At 43.3% G+C, this 14339-nt stretch overlaps 1 protein-coding gene across 2 annotated transcripts in view; it reads right to left on the bottom strand.

Moving 5' to 3' along the window:
- The window catches only part of ALDH1L2 (aldehyde dehydrogenase 1 family member L2), a 37966-nt gene that overhangs the window by 3957 nt on the left and 19670 nt on the right, over positions 1-14339 (bottom strand). Inside the window, exons 12-20 of one of the 2 annotated variants that reach the window (XM_048499834.1) lie at positions 12604-12731; positions 9175-9325; positions 7253-7323; positions 7019-7124; positions 6166-6253; positions 5927-6020; positions 4784-4883; positions 1807-1905; positions 165-330 (exon numbers count right to left, since the gene is read on the bottom strand). In XM_048499834.1, the coding sequence (XP_048355791.1) occupies positions 165-330; positions 1807-1905; positions 4784-4883; positions 5927-6020; positions 6166-6253; positions 7019-7124; positions 7253-7323; positions 9175-9325; positions 12604-12731 (1003 nt within the window). The remainder of the gene's footprint in view (positions 1-164; positions 331-1806; positions 1906-4783; positions 4884-5926; positions 6021-6165; positions 6254-7018; positions 7125-7252; positions 7324-9174; positions 9326-12603; positions 12732-14339) is intronic. The other variant, XM_048499835.1, reaches the window with a different exon arrangement.

Genomic DNA, 14339 nt, shown 5'->3' with positions numbered 1-14339 from the left:
ATTCCTAGCCTCCTCTATGATCGCACCTACCAGCAATTTCTTTTAAAGTATTTGTGTTAGAAAATACTTTCTACAACTGCTACCCAGCAGCACATTATTAATCATTCAAAATAAATCCATTTAACTGACTAAATGTTGCAGCCCTACTTTAGGCCTTGTTTTACCTGGTCTACATACTTGTCTTCCTCCAAGCACCAGTGTGGCTCCTTCTTTCACCCCAATTTCACAGTACTCCAAAAGTTTTAATAAATGGGCCTTATGGTTCTGGGGACCATGGTCTGTGGATCTGTCCAGTGGATCGCCGATTTTCATCTTTTTAGTTTCTTCCACCTGCAGGTTATCCACAGATGAAAAGGAGGGGAGGGGAATACATGACTGTAATCTTTTGGAAGTATTGTCATAATTTTATTTAAGCAATAGTCTGTGCTGTGGTGTTTAAAGTCAGTTGGGGAATGAGAGCAGAATGAGAGATATACAGCTGGAAAATACCTGATCAATGTTCATTTTTGTCACAGAACTACCAGAAGAGGGAGCTGAAGCATATGGCTGCACCTGCATGTTGGTGGGTTCTGCACCATCATTACACTGTAGCAGTAATACACAATAGGATTTTCCCATGTGGGCACACAGAGGCTGGGTAATAATACTAGCCCAGCTGGCCCACTTGCATCTGCTGTACCCACTTCTGAGGTCACTGCCTCAGAAGGCCATGCCAGAACTGACTTGGAAAATACTAAGGCTGATGTCTTGCAATGTTATTATAATGGAGGCACAACGTTATAACTAGGTACATGAAAAAAATGCTGTTTATTTTTTATTTTGTCTTTGCTTTTATTTTTATTTATTTTAGTTTTAGTTTTGCTATTCCTGGGATATCTGGATAGCTTGCATTAGGACACAACATCATTCCATATCTGATAAGGTTCCTTAGTGGTATAGCATACTATTACCAATGATCTAAGAGGTCCCTGGGGCAAATCTTGCCTCTGCTCCCCATGGCAGTGCATAACCCCATGATCAGCAGTGACCCAGTGTTTGCACCTTTACCTACTTGCCTGGAAGGGCAAGATGGATATTTGTTCTAAAACATGCGCAGGATATTGAGAAGCACGGGATGTGTGCCCTGAGTTGATTGGGATCCACCTTCCCATTTGGAAGCGAGTTCCCTAAATCTGGATTAGATAAGAGGCTTCCCGCCAGCAAAGGCAGGAAAAGTTAAAAGGTGGGAAACATCTATTATTCTTTGTTCAAGTGCAGGGAGTTGGATTCCCCTGGTTGGAGCAGGTGGGAGTCATGATGTGCATTTGTTCCACTGACACCCAAGGGAGATGTCAGAGGTAAATCTTTTCTGTTGTTAAGTTTAATTTTCCTTTTCTGCTCTAGCTTAATTTGAAACAATAACATTTTCCTGTTTAAGAGAGCAGAATGTGGTTCAGACTCCTTCTCAAACACCTTAAGCACTCGTTCATGCTCAAACATGCATGCACAGGAGAATGACTGAAGAAACTGGGAAAATCTGCCCTTTGTACTTGCCCAGAGGCAACTTTTACAATTGTTCTTCAGGTCACTGATAACATGGAAGGCTGGGTCTTAATTTGTGGTTGCAGGAAGAGGACATGCTTCATATGCACATAGACAAACTATACGCATACATAGACCCAGCGTGGGTTTAAGACATATTGACCTTTATAACAATATACCTTGGCCGAAATTAACACAGAAATACCAACGTAAACAGTTTAAGGCCACAGTGTTAGGATAATAAAAAAGAAATGCATTTTAATTTTAACTGCATAAATTCCTTACCACTCTCCTAACAAATTCATCATGAATGGTTTCTTCCACAAACAGTCTACCAGCTGCAATGCAGTTCTCTCCTTTGTTGAAGAAAACGGCTCCCATGCCCTGCATCAGAATAAAAAAGAAAAGCCCATGACAGGGCAGTTTTTTGTTTGTTTTGTTTAGGGAGTGGGCATTTGTCAAACTCTTTTCTCTTATATATGAAAACATTAGCATGCAACTTTTCCTGCATTTATTAACCAACATTTTCCCACTGGGTCTGAAGCACATTTTATAATTCCACTGTGAAGATTACATAAAGGTATGATGATATGAGGCATCAGCAATTGGTGGCTGTCAGCCTGGTTTCTGCCTTGATTGCTTTCAATGTACCTAGGAGCCAGCAAACTCTTCTTCCACTATGTCTGGGCCCATTCACTGTCTAAATAGACAAGATACCCAACAATAAGTCACATAAGCTGCTTTGCCAGGAATAATGGGGGGAATGGAAGAAAGGTAAGGTTCCATGTAGGAATGTGCATTTGGATGTAGCCAAACCAGATATACAACTGGAAAATACCTTATCAATATTTTTTGGATATATTTAGGTCTCCACATAGTATGTGGGATTTTCTGGAATAGGTAAATGGGTTTTGAAAAATTCTGGAAATGTTTGGGATTGACCAAGAGTATTGGACGCCAGTATTTGAAGGCGTCCAGGTATTGGGGCAGCTGAGTACTGGGGGATGGGACCTGTGTGAATATGCTGTGTGAAACTATTCTTCTGCTGTTTCCTGACTGCTTATCTCTCCTCTGCTCAGCTAGTGAAGGCCAAATAGTTTGGTCTGTAGTGCAGCTGTAGTGCAGCTGTATGGTGGGCGGGGGAATTAGGCTTGACAGTTACTTTCAAATAGATATGTTCTGGCTGGGGCAGCCAGAGACATCTTTGTACTTTGTATTGTTCTGAACTATTCTGACCTGCAATAAAGGAACCATTGTTCATCAACAACTGTTTCAATGGACTGGTTTCGGGATGTTCTCACACCAGGACTGGTTTTTCTTTTTGGGGTGAGGAGTGTCTGTGTCTTTCCAGGCTTGATAGGGCCTTGATTTCTCTTAAATTCCATTTAAATTGTTGACTTTGCAAAGTTACATTCTTTAGTCAAGTTGCTTTGTGTCAGGGTTACTTTTTGATGTGGATTCTCAAGTTTGACATAGTTGTAGACTCTCAGGTTGTACATTATCTGAATTCTCTGATTTTGGATTTGTTTCACTTGCAACTGTCTGCCATGAGATTTTGCTTGGGAGATTCTTAGAGTGTACATTGGTGTGGATTCTTTCATTTTACATAAAACTACAGGAATCGGTGGAGGATGGGTAGGGACACCATGGCCGTTTCCGCACGGCCACACTGGGGGGTGCGTTGGTGTATTCAACGCCGACACACACACCCCGGGACCATTCGCACGAACGGTCCAGTAAAGACAGGGAAGACGGCGCAACGCTGCGCCATCGACCAAATGATGTACCTTCCCTGTGACCTTCCGGTGCGTTGCCCTGGCCAGGGGACACGCCCCCCTGCCCTGCATGACAGCTCTGGAGTCGCAGGGCAGGGGGACATGTTCCCAGGCCTGGGAAACACGCCAGAAGGTCGCAGGGAAGGTACGTCGTTCGGGAAAGGGGGGGATGGCACCTTCCAGTCACTGCAGTTCGCAAGGCTGCGGCTGTAAACCGCTGTTTTCAGAAAACCTCGCTTGGGGAGCGAGGTGGGAAAATGGCGGCTCCGCGCTGCTGGGGGGGAGCGAGGGCGGCGTGGCTGCAATGCAGCTGCACCCCCCCCCATGCGAACAGCTCCCTAGGGACGGCATTTTTTGCTGTCCTTAGGGTGCTGTTATTGGCCCGTGCGGAAAGGGCCCATGTTTGGGGGTCCAATTCACTTGAAATTAGAGGACAAGCACCAGTAGCTGGTGCTAACAGCCTCTCCAGCCCCCCAGAAAGATTCTCCATAAGGAATAATTGAGTAAAAAAATACTGGAATAAAAAAATATCGCATGGATCTAAATACCAAATCAATATTTAGAATCATGAAACACCAATATTTTTCAGCTTTTTGATATCAACATCTGAAAAATACAGATTTATTTTGAGCAGCATTGCACATTCCTAGTTCCAAGTACAATATTATTATTCTCACTTGAAGTGGGAATAACAAATGGGCAAATGAATGATAACAAATCATGAATGATTTGAAGCACATTAGGAACCAGAGAGCCTGAGCTGAGGGAAGGACTGTACCTATCACTCCTTCACTCTGTTCAGAATCTGGTCTGCCTGATTGTGAAGGTGTGGGCTTCCTCAATGGACCAAACAGCAGTTCTTCAGACTGTTTCACATCAGGGCAATGTGTAAAGAAGACTGAAACACCTTCTTCATGAGCACCACGGTCACAACCTGAACCAGGCACCAACACATATTGTAGTTAAGAAGAACCTGCAATTTACATATTGCTGTTGTACAGCGTAAGGACCATAGACTCAACCTGTGTACTCTGTAATGTGTGAAGAGACTGCAGGAGTGAGTCAGGTTTCAGTCAAAAAAGTATCACAAGACATCTGGAATGGTGGATCTACAGCTATATTAATCCTATTAGGCATCCTTCTTAGAAAGGGCGATGACTGTACTGTTGTAGGTTTGAAGATGATGTGAAAGGCCACCACCTGAGACCCTGGAGAGCTGCTACTAGCCTGAGTAGACAATACTGATTGATTCAGTATAAGGCAGCTTCATGTATGCAGCTATTCTCAGTTCTGTATTAGTCCTGCATGGAGTTCTGTGAGTGTTTTACACCTATGAAGTACAGCACAGCAAAGCCTTCCATGATGTAAGAATGGGTGACGCCACGCAGTGGGCTTCAAAAGTGCACTTTGACCTAAAGTCACAAATGTCTTAAACACTGGTATAATGCATAATTAGTATCATGTACTGTATCTGAAAGCAGACTTACCATCCTCACAGCTTTGTCAAGTTCACAGTCATTGAATATAATCAGAGGAGATTTTCCACCCAGTTCCAAGGAAACCTTCTTCAGGTTACTGACTGCACAACTAAAAAGAGTATCATGGTAAGCATTCAGACATTTAACAGTCAGGGGAAACTATACTCTTCTAAATCTGAGTATATTCATCCCTTATCTCCCTAGGTCAATTTAGTAAAACTACGATGAAGTATACATATCATTATTCACTATAAGCTTTCCTGGGCCTGGCCTCACAGTTGCAATAGCATTGCCTCCCACACTTTGCAGCCCATACTGGCATGAAATGGAGAGATTTGAGTGTTAACGTAGGAGCTAGTTTTAACTCCCCATAAGTGTTATGAAAGCTCAAGGGTAACCTTGGGCCCGTTAATCTCTCTGTGTGTCTAACTTCCTTCACAGGGTTGTTGTGAAAATAAAAAAGGAGGGAAGGACTATGTGTGCCATCCAGACCTCCTTATAGCCTAGATGGGATATACACAAACTAACCAACCCCTTCCCCCCTTCATATATTCCTTCCCCATGCAATAAGTGAAAGTCCATTCACTGTAATAGGCGGCTCCATGCCAATTGCGCTTTACTTGTTTACATGGCCGTGGTAGGCAAAGTCTCATTTCAAGCTCCTGAGAGTGCTCAAATAACGTCTGTGCACACTACAGGCATTGCCATCAGTTCCAAGAGCACTTAAGGCAGAAGAAGCGGAAGAAGAGTTTGGATTTATATCCCCATTTCTCTCCTGTAAGGAGACTTAAAAGGGCTTACAAACTCATATCCCTTCCTCTCCCCACAATGGACACCTGGTGAGGTAGGTGGGGCTGAGAGAGTTTAGGGAGAACTGTGACTGGCCCAAGGTCACCCAGCAGGAATATAGGAGTGTGGAAACAAATCTGGTTCACCAGATAAGTGTCCACTGCTCATGTGGAGGAGTGGAGAATCAATCCCAGTTCTCCAGATTAAGAGTCCACCAACTCTTAACTACTACTTCATGCTGGGAGAAGATACTCATGCCCAGCAGGGGTCATGCACTTTGCAGCATGGAAGGCTCTCCGGGTCAAGGATATGTCCTGAAAATATGAAAATTTAAAAACAGTAAGAATCCATAAAATACTTCACCTCTTCATGATCTGTTTCCCAATTGGCGTTGAACCAGTAAATCCAAGTTTTCGAATATCTGGGTGTTCAGACAAACGTTGTCCTACTAAACCACCTGGATGAGATAATAAATGTGAAACAGAATGAATCTTCATGGAGTTAGAGACTGCTTTGATTATTTAACTGTGCCACACTCCACTCCACCCACGCTTTTCTTTCAATAGGAAATATGTATCTTCCGTTTGCATCACTATTTTTACCTGAACCAGGTAGAATATTTATAACACCCTTGGGAAATCCTGCTTTGACAGAGAGCTCTGCAAACTTCAAGGCAGTCAGAGGAGTGACCTAAGTATAAATGCATAGGATAACCAGGTTGATGATCTAGTTCAGATGTACATACATTGAAGCTCTGAATAGACTACATTTTAATGTGGCTGTAACATATATCCTAAGGCTCCTTCTATTAGGTTTGCTGGTTCTTCTATTTGCGTTGGATTTCTGCAAATCCCCCCTGCACACGTAGACCCCCAGCATGTATTCCATGCTGTTTCTGAGAACCCTTGTGGCTTAATGGCACAAACCAAGGGGGCCAATCCCTCCTGCTTTTCCCCCCTCCCTTGGCCCAGTGTCATCAGCTCCCTCCTCATCCTTACATCAACACATAAGGGGTAATGGCAGTCACTAAGGGGGGCGACCCCTCCTGCTTTTCCTCCCCTTTCAGGCCTATATCACTGCCTTCCTCCTCCTCCTCCTCTTCCTGGATGCCTGTACTGCCACACAGTTAATGGTGCAGTTGCAGCCGTCAGCAGTTGCGACCTCCCACGGGGAGTGACTGACACCTGTGCCTGCTCCTCCTCAGGTAACTACAGACAGTACAGTGATTGTAATTATTCAGCAGTGGCAAAGAAGGGCAAGCGTGCAAATTCTGCTGTTTTGTTTGTGGGGCGTTCTGTGTTCAGAGTAAGCCCCACCCCCAAACCATGTGTGGGTGGTGATTGGCTGGAAGTTAGTCATCATCACCATGGTTGGCCTTTTATATAATAGGACTGCTGACCTTTATGTCAGAGCAATGTCTAACTTCAAGTCATTGTTGGCTCTTCTGAATGTTACCTGTGCTGGTTTCAGAACTAAGGTGTTGCCAGCAGCCAAACATGCTGCACTTTTCCACGCAAGCATCATCAGTGGGTAATTCCAAGGAATGACAATTGCACAGACGCTACAATTTGGACAAAAAACAAGATAATGCAGAAACAAAATTAGGTCTCAAAACACAGACTGAGGAGATTTGCAACTAGAAAAAGTTTAATGTAGTCCACTTTCATTAGCAAAAAGAATTAATCTTACCCTAAAGGTTCTTTCTTGGTGAAAGTTAAATTATGATTTGGACGTGCATGATTAATTGGGATGGTAGTCCCCTAAACAAGAAACAATTTTTTTTAAAAAACAGCTACAGTGGCAATTAAACATGCATCAACAATATATGTTTGAATAACTTTTGCTATTATAGAATGCTCCCTAAAAGCATCCCAACAAGCAAATGTTGTTAAATGTACAGGAGTGGTGCTATTCATTCAGTTTCCTCTTCACCACCTTTCACCCTCTTCACTGTGGAATTTCCTACACATAAACTTGCCTTCAATATTTAATCTAGTTTAAGTATTTTCCTAACTGAACTAAGAACTATTATGTATAACTATTATGTACATGTATAACTAAATGTGCATTTGGCCATTTGGATTACATCCTAGCAAATCAGTTTAATTCCTGCATTCTACAAAAGTGGAACAGATTGTATGTGCATGTGATTCCTTCCCAGACCAGATCTCTACACATGTGTAGATCTCTACACATGCATGGACCTCTTGCTCATGCAAACTTCCCTGTTCATTGTCTGTCCCCCACTTTGCAGCACAGATGCTTTCTCTGTTGAAGTTAAAGAGAAAATGCTGGCAAGCAAACCCCTCAGTTACTCATTTGCTCACCCAAAAGTTACTGAGCAGGGACAAAGATGTCTCAATTCAGAGCCAGGATGGTTAAGAGCAGCAGACTCAAATCTGGTGAACCAAACTTGTTTCCCTGCTCCTCCACATGAAGCCTGTTGGGTGACCTTGAGCTAGTCACAGTTCCCTCAGAACTCTCAGCCCCACCTATTACTGTTGTGAAGGGGAAGGGATGGTGATTGTAAGCTCCTTTGAGCCTCCTTAAAAGCAGAGGAAAGCTGGGTATAAAGCTAATTCTTATTTCTTAAAGTTTAGAAGCTAGCTCACTGAAATCATGGCATAATAGCACACACTCTATCCCCAAAATGAAATACAGAAATGGGAACTCAGTTGGAAATGAACAAGCATTTCTTACTTTCCCTTCTAAAGAGAGGTGCTTCTGACTCTCTCTCTCTCTCTCTCTCTCTCTCTCTCTCTCTCTCTCTCTCTCTCTCTCTCTCTGTGTGTGTGTGTGTGTAAAAAAGTAATCAGAGGAAAACATTCTAATTTTGTGATGGGGACAAAAGGGGCACCAGCTGCTTATTCCCATCACTGTCCCTCCAATCACCTTGTGCCTGCCCAAGTCTATGCTCAAAAAAGTAGCTTCAGACAGATGCAAGGAAAAGGATGCCCAGGTACCTGCTTCTTTCCCTGGTACCCTCCACACCCACACAGCCAGTTGAGTGACAGTCACTTCCCTGTGGTGCAAGTCCATGTTCTTGCACATGAATATGCAAGTCTGTTCCTTGTATCAAACAGAAATTTGGCATTTCCAGGTGTTCAGAACATCTGGGCAATTACACTGTGCACAGATGCTTAATAACAAAAATGTTGGGGGATGGAGTATCTGGAGAAAGAATCACATCATACATGTTTGCAGTTTGAATTCTGGAGAAATGTGTGTCAGTGTTGGAAACTACAGAGGAAATGGCAATCTGAGGCTCATAGAAAAGCTCAGTCTCCGCTCCGTTACAAAAGAGGGACCTGCCACACCACTTCAAGCCAGGTGCTATCCCCTGTTCCAGTTCAGGGCTGCTAGAAAGGTCTACATTTGCTGTTCCTCATTTTTTGTGCATCACCCACTCTTTTGGTGAACTTAAAAGTAGCTAGATCTGAACATACAATATTCTTGCACCTGAAACAATACCTTGTGAAGTGATTTCTTTGTTCCCAAGTCATACATGATTGACATTTAAGGTGCTTTAGACTGATCATCCAGAAAGGATAACACTGAAGTATATAAAGTATAGTACCATTCTGTTCCCTGAATATCCAGTATTGGCTTGCCTGTATTTTGTCACACCATCCAGCAAAGTATCGGAATGTTTGGACAGACATTCCCACATGAGTCTTCAAAGCTAGAGTGTAAACAGCTCCTGAATCAATGGCTTCAATGGTTGCCAGTTCTTCTTGGTGTTCCTCCATCAGATCTGCAAGTCTTTAGAACAGAACCAGACACAGAATACAAAACTTAAAATGGCTTGTCTGCATGAACAGGTGAGCCATCAAATCGCTTCCAACTTATGGCAACTGAATAAATTAATGACCTCCAGAAATTCCTACCATTAATAGCCTTGCTCAGGTCTTGTACACTAACAATAGAGACAGTCCACTTCATGTTGGTCCTTCTTTTCTTATAACTTTTCCTAGCATTATTACCTTTTCCATTATTCTTGTATGACAGTCTCAGTTTAGTGATTTTAACTTTAAGGGAAAATTCAGGTTTGATTTGATCTAGAACCTATTGTTGGAATAATGAATGCCCTGAATTAGTTACTGGCAGGAGTGGAATCATTGACTTTAGTGCAATGATTACACTCTTTTGTTTGAGTATTGTGATTTTCATATTGCAAAAACACAGAGGGTAGAATTGTAAAAAAAAAAATTTCACAGGTTCCCCACAATGTCTCACTATAATCTGGGGCATCTACCAGCCCTCATGAGCTACTTGGGGTTGTGGGATTTGGACATGTCTACCTGGGGAGAGAGCCATTTCATGACCTCATTCCATTGTTGGTTCATTGATCCAATCCACTGTGATATAAAAATACCCTGAAACATTACAATCAGTGATGCTTATGGAATTAGCTGCTGTTTTCTGGGCTTCGTAGCTGTGGTTTCATGATTTTAGCTCCAAAATGTTTTGCTTGCACCTTTGGCTGGCATCTTTAGAGGCATGTCACAGTAGGATGTGTTTCACTCTATGGCACAGATGCAGATGAAACATTAAGAGTTAAAACCACCAGACCATGGCAGCACAGCCTGGAAAACCCACAATAGCTAGTTGATTCTGGCCATGAAAGCCTTCAACAACATGCTTATGGAATGCTCCCCTCATTTGAATTTCTGCTTGAATCTTGTTCCAAATTACCTGGTCTTGTTTGAAACTGAAATACATATGATAGGAATCTGTCATTTTTCTTGAGTTTGATTTTCAGACTGTGAGCAAACAGGCTATGCTTTTCTTCCCAGGTTATCATTGTTCATGAACAAGAAATGTATTGATTAAAGACACAAATGAAAGAATTGTGGAAGGCAAGCCAATATAACAAAGAAGGATTCAACAATACAACAAAGAAGGATCCAATAACAACATAAAAAAACCTACTACTGGGTAACTGCTACAGGCACTCATCTACCAACACAGATATACTACTTTTAGGAAAACAGCAAAACCATAGAAAACAAAAACAATAATGTGCAATTAACAATATAGTTGTATACAACAAAGGGCCTATCTGGATAAATAAATAGAAATACAACAAAGAACACAACTTGCAAAAGAATGAGTACAATAAATCTGTTCTAAAAATATCCAATAAGATTCAGCCTTTAATCTTCATATTGTCAGTACCTTTTCATGAGGCTGGGATGATGTTCACTGCTATGAATCTCTGAAGAAGTTTTAGAATGACTCATAAACCTGCTGACCTTGTCACCTTACAGCTTTGTTCCTTGTTTCATAAAAACATGTTGACTTGAGTTCATACTTTAGAAAGTTGTGTTCTTTAATCAAAAGCAGCCAAAAAATCAAATCTTGCTGTCATGGTAGATGAAAAAGGTGCACGTGCCCCATCCCCCATTTTTTGCTAAGGAGATGGGGGCTACCCTTTTGAGGGTCCATAACTTTGGACCCCCTGAACCAAACTGCACCAAACTTGGGGGTCCCATCAGGACAGTCTCCAGATGATATCCTGAAATTTTGGTGCTCATACGTCCAAAAATGCACCCCCTGCAGAAACATCCTAGAAATTTGCCCAAGAATCTTTGTTCTGCATTGAGTTTTCTGCACTGCTGTCAATGGGGTTGCAGGCTGGGGGGGGAGGCACATTTCTGAAGGCAAAGTCTCAAAATTTTCATGGTCTCATCAGGAGACTTCCCTAATGATACCCCCCAGGTTTGGTTCAGGGGGGCCAAAGTTATGGACCCTCAAATCTGTAGCCCCCATCTCCTATTAGCTCCCATTGGAAACAATGGGGGATGGGGCACCCCCTTTGAGAGTCTGTAACTTTGGACTACCTGAACCAAACCTCACCAAACTTGGGAGGTAGCATAAGGACAGTTTCCTGATGATACGCTGAAGTTTTGGTGCCGCTAGCCCAGGGGTAGGGAACCTGCGGCTCTCCAGATGTTCAGGAACTACAATTCCCATCAGCCTCTGTCAGCATGGCTAGCCTAAAAACTGCACCCCCTGCAGGCCAAAAATGGAAAACCACTAAAATTACCCAAAAACGAACCCTGCATTTTGATGCCCCCCACAAGGTGGTGCCCTGGGCAGATACCCACCTTACCCAATGGGCATTACGCCCCTGCTCTTGAGGGATTTGAAATGGAAGAAAGGTAATACCAGTTCAGACACTTTCTTAGTAGCAATCCAAACTGGCCTGTACTGATTTATTTTAATCTCTGGAACTAGTAATTGTGCATTACACTATGGCTATTCTTTCTCATTAGAAAATATTGACACTTGAATGGAGCTTTCCTGAGACAACTGCAGTGGACTAGCTGCTATGATGCAAACATTATGTTGCACTAAAGGCATGAAAGAGCCTTTGTTTAAATGGTGAATGTCTTAAAGACATCCCACCCTGTTCCCCTTGGGACAAATTCTTGTAACAAGGAGATTGCTGGCTCTGGGATTGATGAGATGAAGCAAGATCCTCAGCAGAGTCATTGGCCCCTTCTGCACATGTAGAATAATACACTTTAAATCCATTTTGCAACTGGATTTTATTGTGTAAAATAGCAACATTCACTTGCAAACAATTGTGAAAGTGGATTGAAAGTGCATAAGTCCGCACGTGAAGAAGAGGCCACTCTTAGTCCAAATAAGACCTTTAATTAATTTGCATCTGTGGAGCACGCAACAGAAAGGGAAGGGTGCTAGTATGGACCTGCTAACAATTGTATTGGCATCTGGGATAAGGTTCGTGCCCTCCTGGCAGGTGCTCCCAAGCTGAGCTCCTCGACCAGCAGAACCAACACCCATCATGCAAATATAGGTAAATTTTATTTTATTGAACAAGATGCACATGGTGCAGAATTCAATTTTTTGGGGCTCCATTTTTCCTTTTTACAAAGCAAAAGATAGATCTGAGTTTGTAATGTAATATGAGGGGGGAAAGTTCATGACAACATTCCGGTGGAGCAGATCACGATTTTACAGAAGCTACACAACAGCTTAAAAAGATGCAAACGTATTGAAATGTGCTATACCTGTACATCAATCTCCCTCGGTCTCTAGCATTCATTCTTCCCCATTCACCTTGCTCAAAGGCCTCCTTTGCAGCTGCTACTGCTTTGTCAACATCACTGACTGTAGCCAGGGACACCTGGGCAATCACCTGTCATGAAGATAGGGAGATACTAGCTCAGGTTTTGCTTTGATTTTAAGGTTTGCTTCTCTTCACTATGATGCAATCTAGTTTTGCATGGGGAGAAGGGACAAATAAGTGAATCCATCATTCATTCATTCATTCCAGACCACGGCCACACAGCCTGGAAAACCCACTAGAACCAACATTCATTGTTACACATTATTCATGCCCCTTTCCAACTGCACTTTTAGGAGCAGGTTGCTAGTGGATTTTTTTGTGTCATTTTAGGCCCTTTCTGCATGGGCCAAATACGGCACCCTGGGGATGGCAAAAACGCCATCCCCAGGGAGCTGTTCGCATGGGGGGCACAGCTGCTTCGCAGCTGCGCTGCCCTCGCTCCTCCCCAGCGGCATGAAGCCGCTGTTTCCCAACCTTGCTCCCCGAGTGAGTTTTTTGGGAAACAGCGGCTTCCAACCACTGCCGTGCGAACAGCAGTGGCTGGAAAGCGCCATCCCTCCCACCTTTCCCAATCGACTTACCTTCCCTGCGACCGTCCGGTGTGTCGTCGAGGCCTGGGGACACACACACCCCTGCCCTGCAACTCCGGAGCAGTGGTGCAGGGCAGGGGGGCGTGTCCCCTGGCCTCGGTGATGCGCTGGACGGTCGCAGGGAAGGTAAGTCGATCGGGCAATGGCGCAGCACAGCGCCGTCTTCCTGGTAGTTTCCGGGACCGTTTGTGCAAACGGTCCCGGGTGGGGGGTGTTGGGTCGGCATCATGTACGCTGACCCAGCCCCCAGCGTGGCCATGCGGAAATGGCCTTAGACACAATCATTTTGGCTCCTGTCTGCTCACAGATTTTTTTCCCCATGTTTTCAGACATAGTGGGCTTGTGTCCCATTAGCATCCTGGGGCTCAGCTGCTTTTATGATTTCTCATTATCAGTCCTTTGTTGTGCTTCTGAATTGTTCCAGTGTGCTATTTAAAATGCCTGGAGCTCTTTCAAAAGGACCACTTTTGTTTATGCCTTTTCTTTTGTAATATGTTATTTTTCGGCTTTTTTAATGTTCTAAAATTAGTGCTATAGCGCTATGGCACTAAGCCTAAAAATGTTTTTGAAAAGCGGAAAAAAGAACATGCTGTGAAAAAAGGGGGGAAGGGCCAGAGCACTTCAGAGAGCTTTAGAGACAGCTCATTAACAAATTGAAATCAGCTGTATGAAACTCTTATCCCTGTATCGCTTTAGTTGGAATCAAGCCAACAATGGTTAACATCTGTTTTGGAATGGTTATCTGAAAGGGCCTCGATTTGCAGTCTAATTCACCCATGCAAATTATGCTGGAAAAACACAGGGTTCCTTGAATATCAAACACTCCAGTTTTAATCCTGAGCATAACCAAAATTGGAAGGATTAGAAGAGTTTGAAGAAGAAGAAGAGTTTGGATTTATATCCCCCCTTTCTCTCCTGCAGGAGACTCAAAGGGGCTTACAATCTCCTTGCCCTTCCCCCCCTCACAACAAACGCCCTGTGATTAGCAATATTTTATGCATTTTTTCAAAAGACTTATATCCCTCCTAAAGGAGCAGCAGTGGTGTAGTGGTTAAGAGCAGGTGCATTCTAATCTGGAGGAACTGGG

Source organism: Sphaerodactylus townsendi, linkage group LG06 (assembly GCF_021028975.2).
Source record: "Sphaerodactylus townsendi isolate TG3544 linkage group LG06, MPM_Stown_v2.3, whole genome shotgun sequence".
NCBI lineage: Eukaryota > Metazoa > Chordata > Lepidosauria > Squamata > Sphaerodactylidae > Sphaerodactylus > Sphaerodactylus townsendi.
Note: the sequence above shows the minus strand (reverse complement) of the source record. Positions and strands in the feature narration are given on the sequence as shown.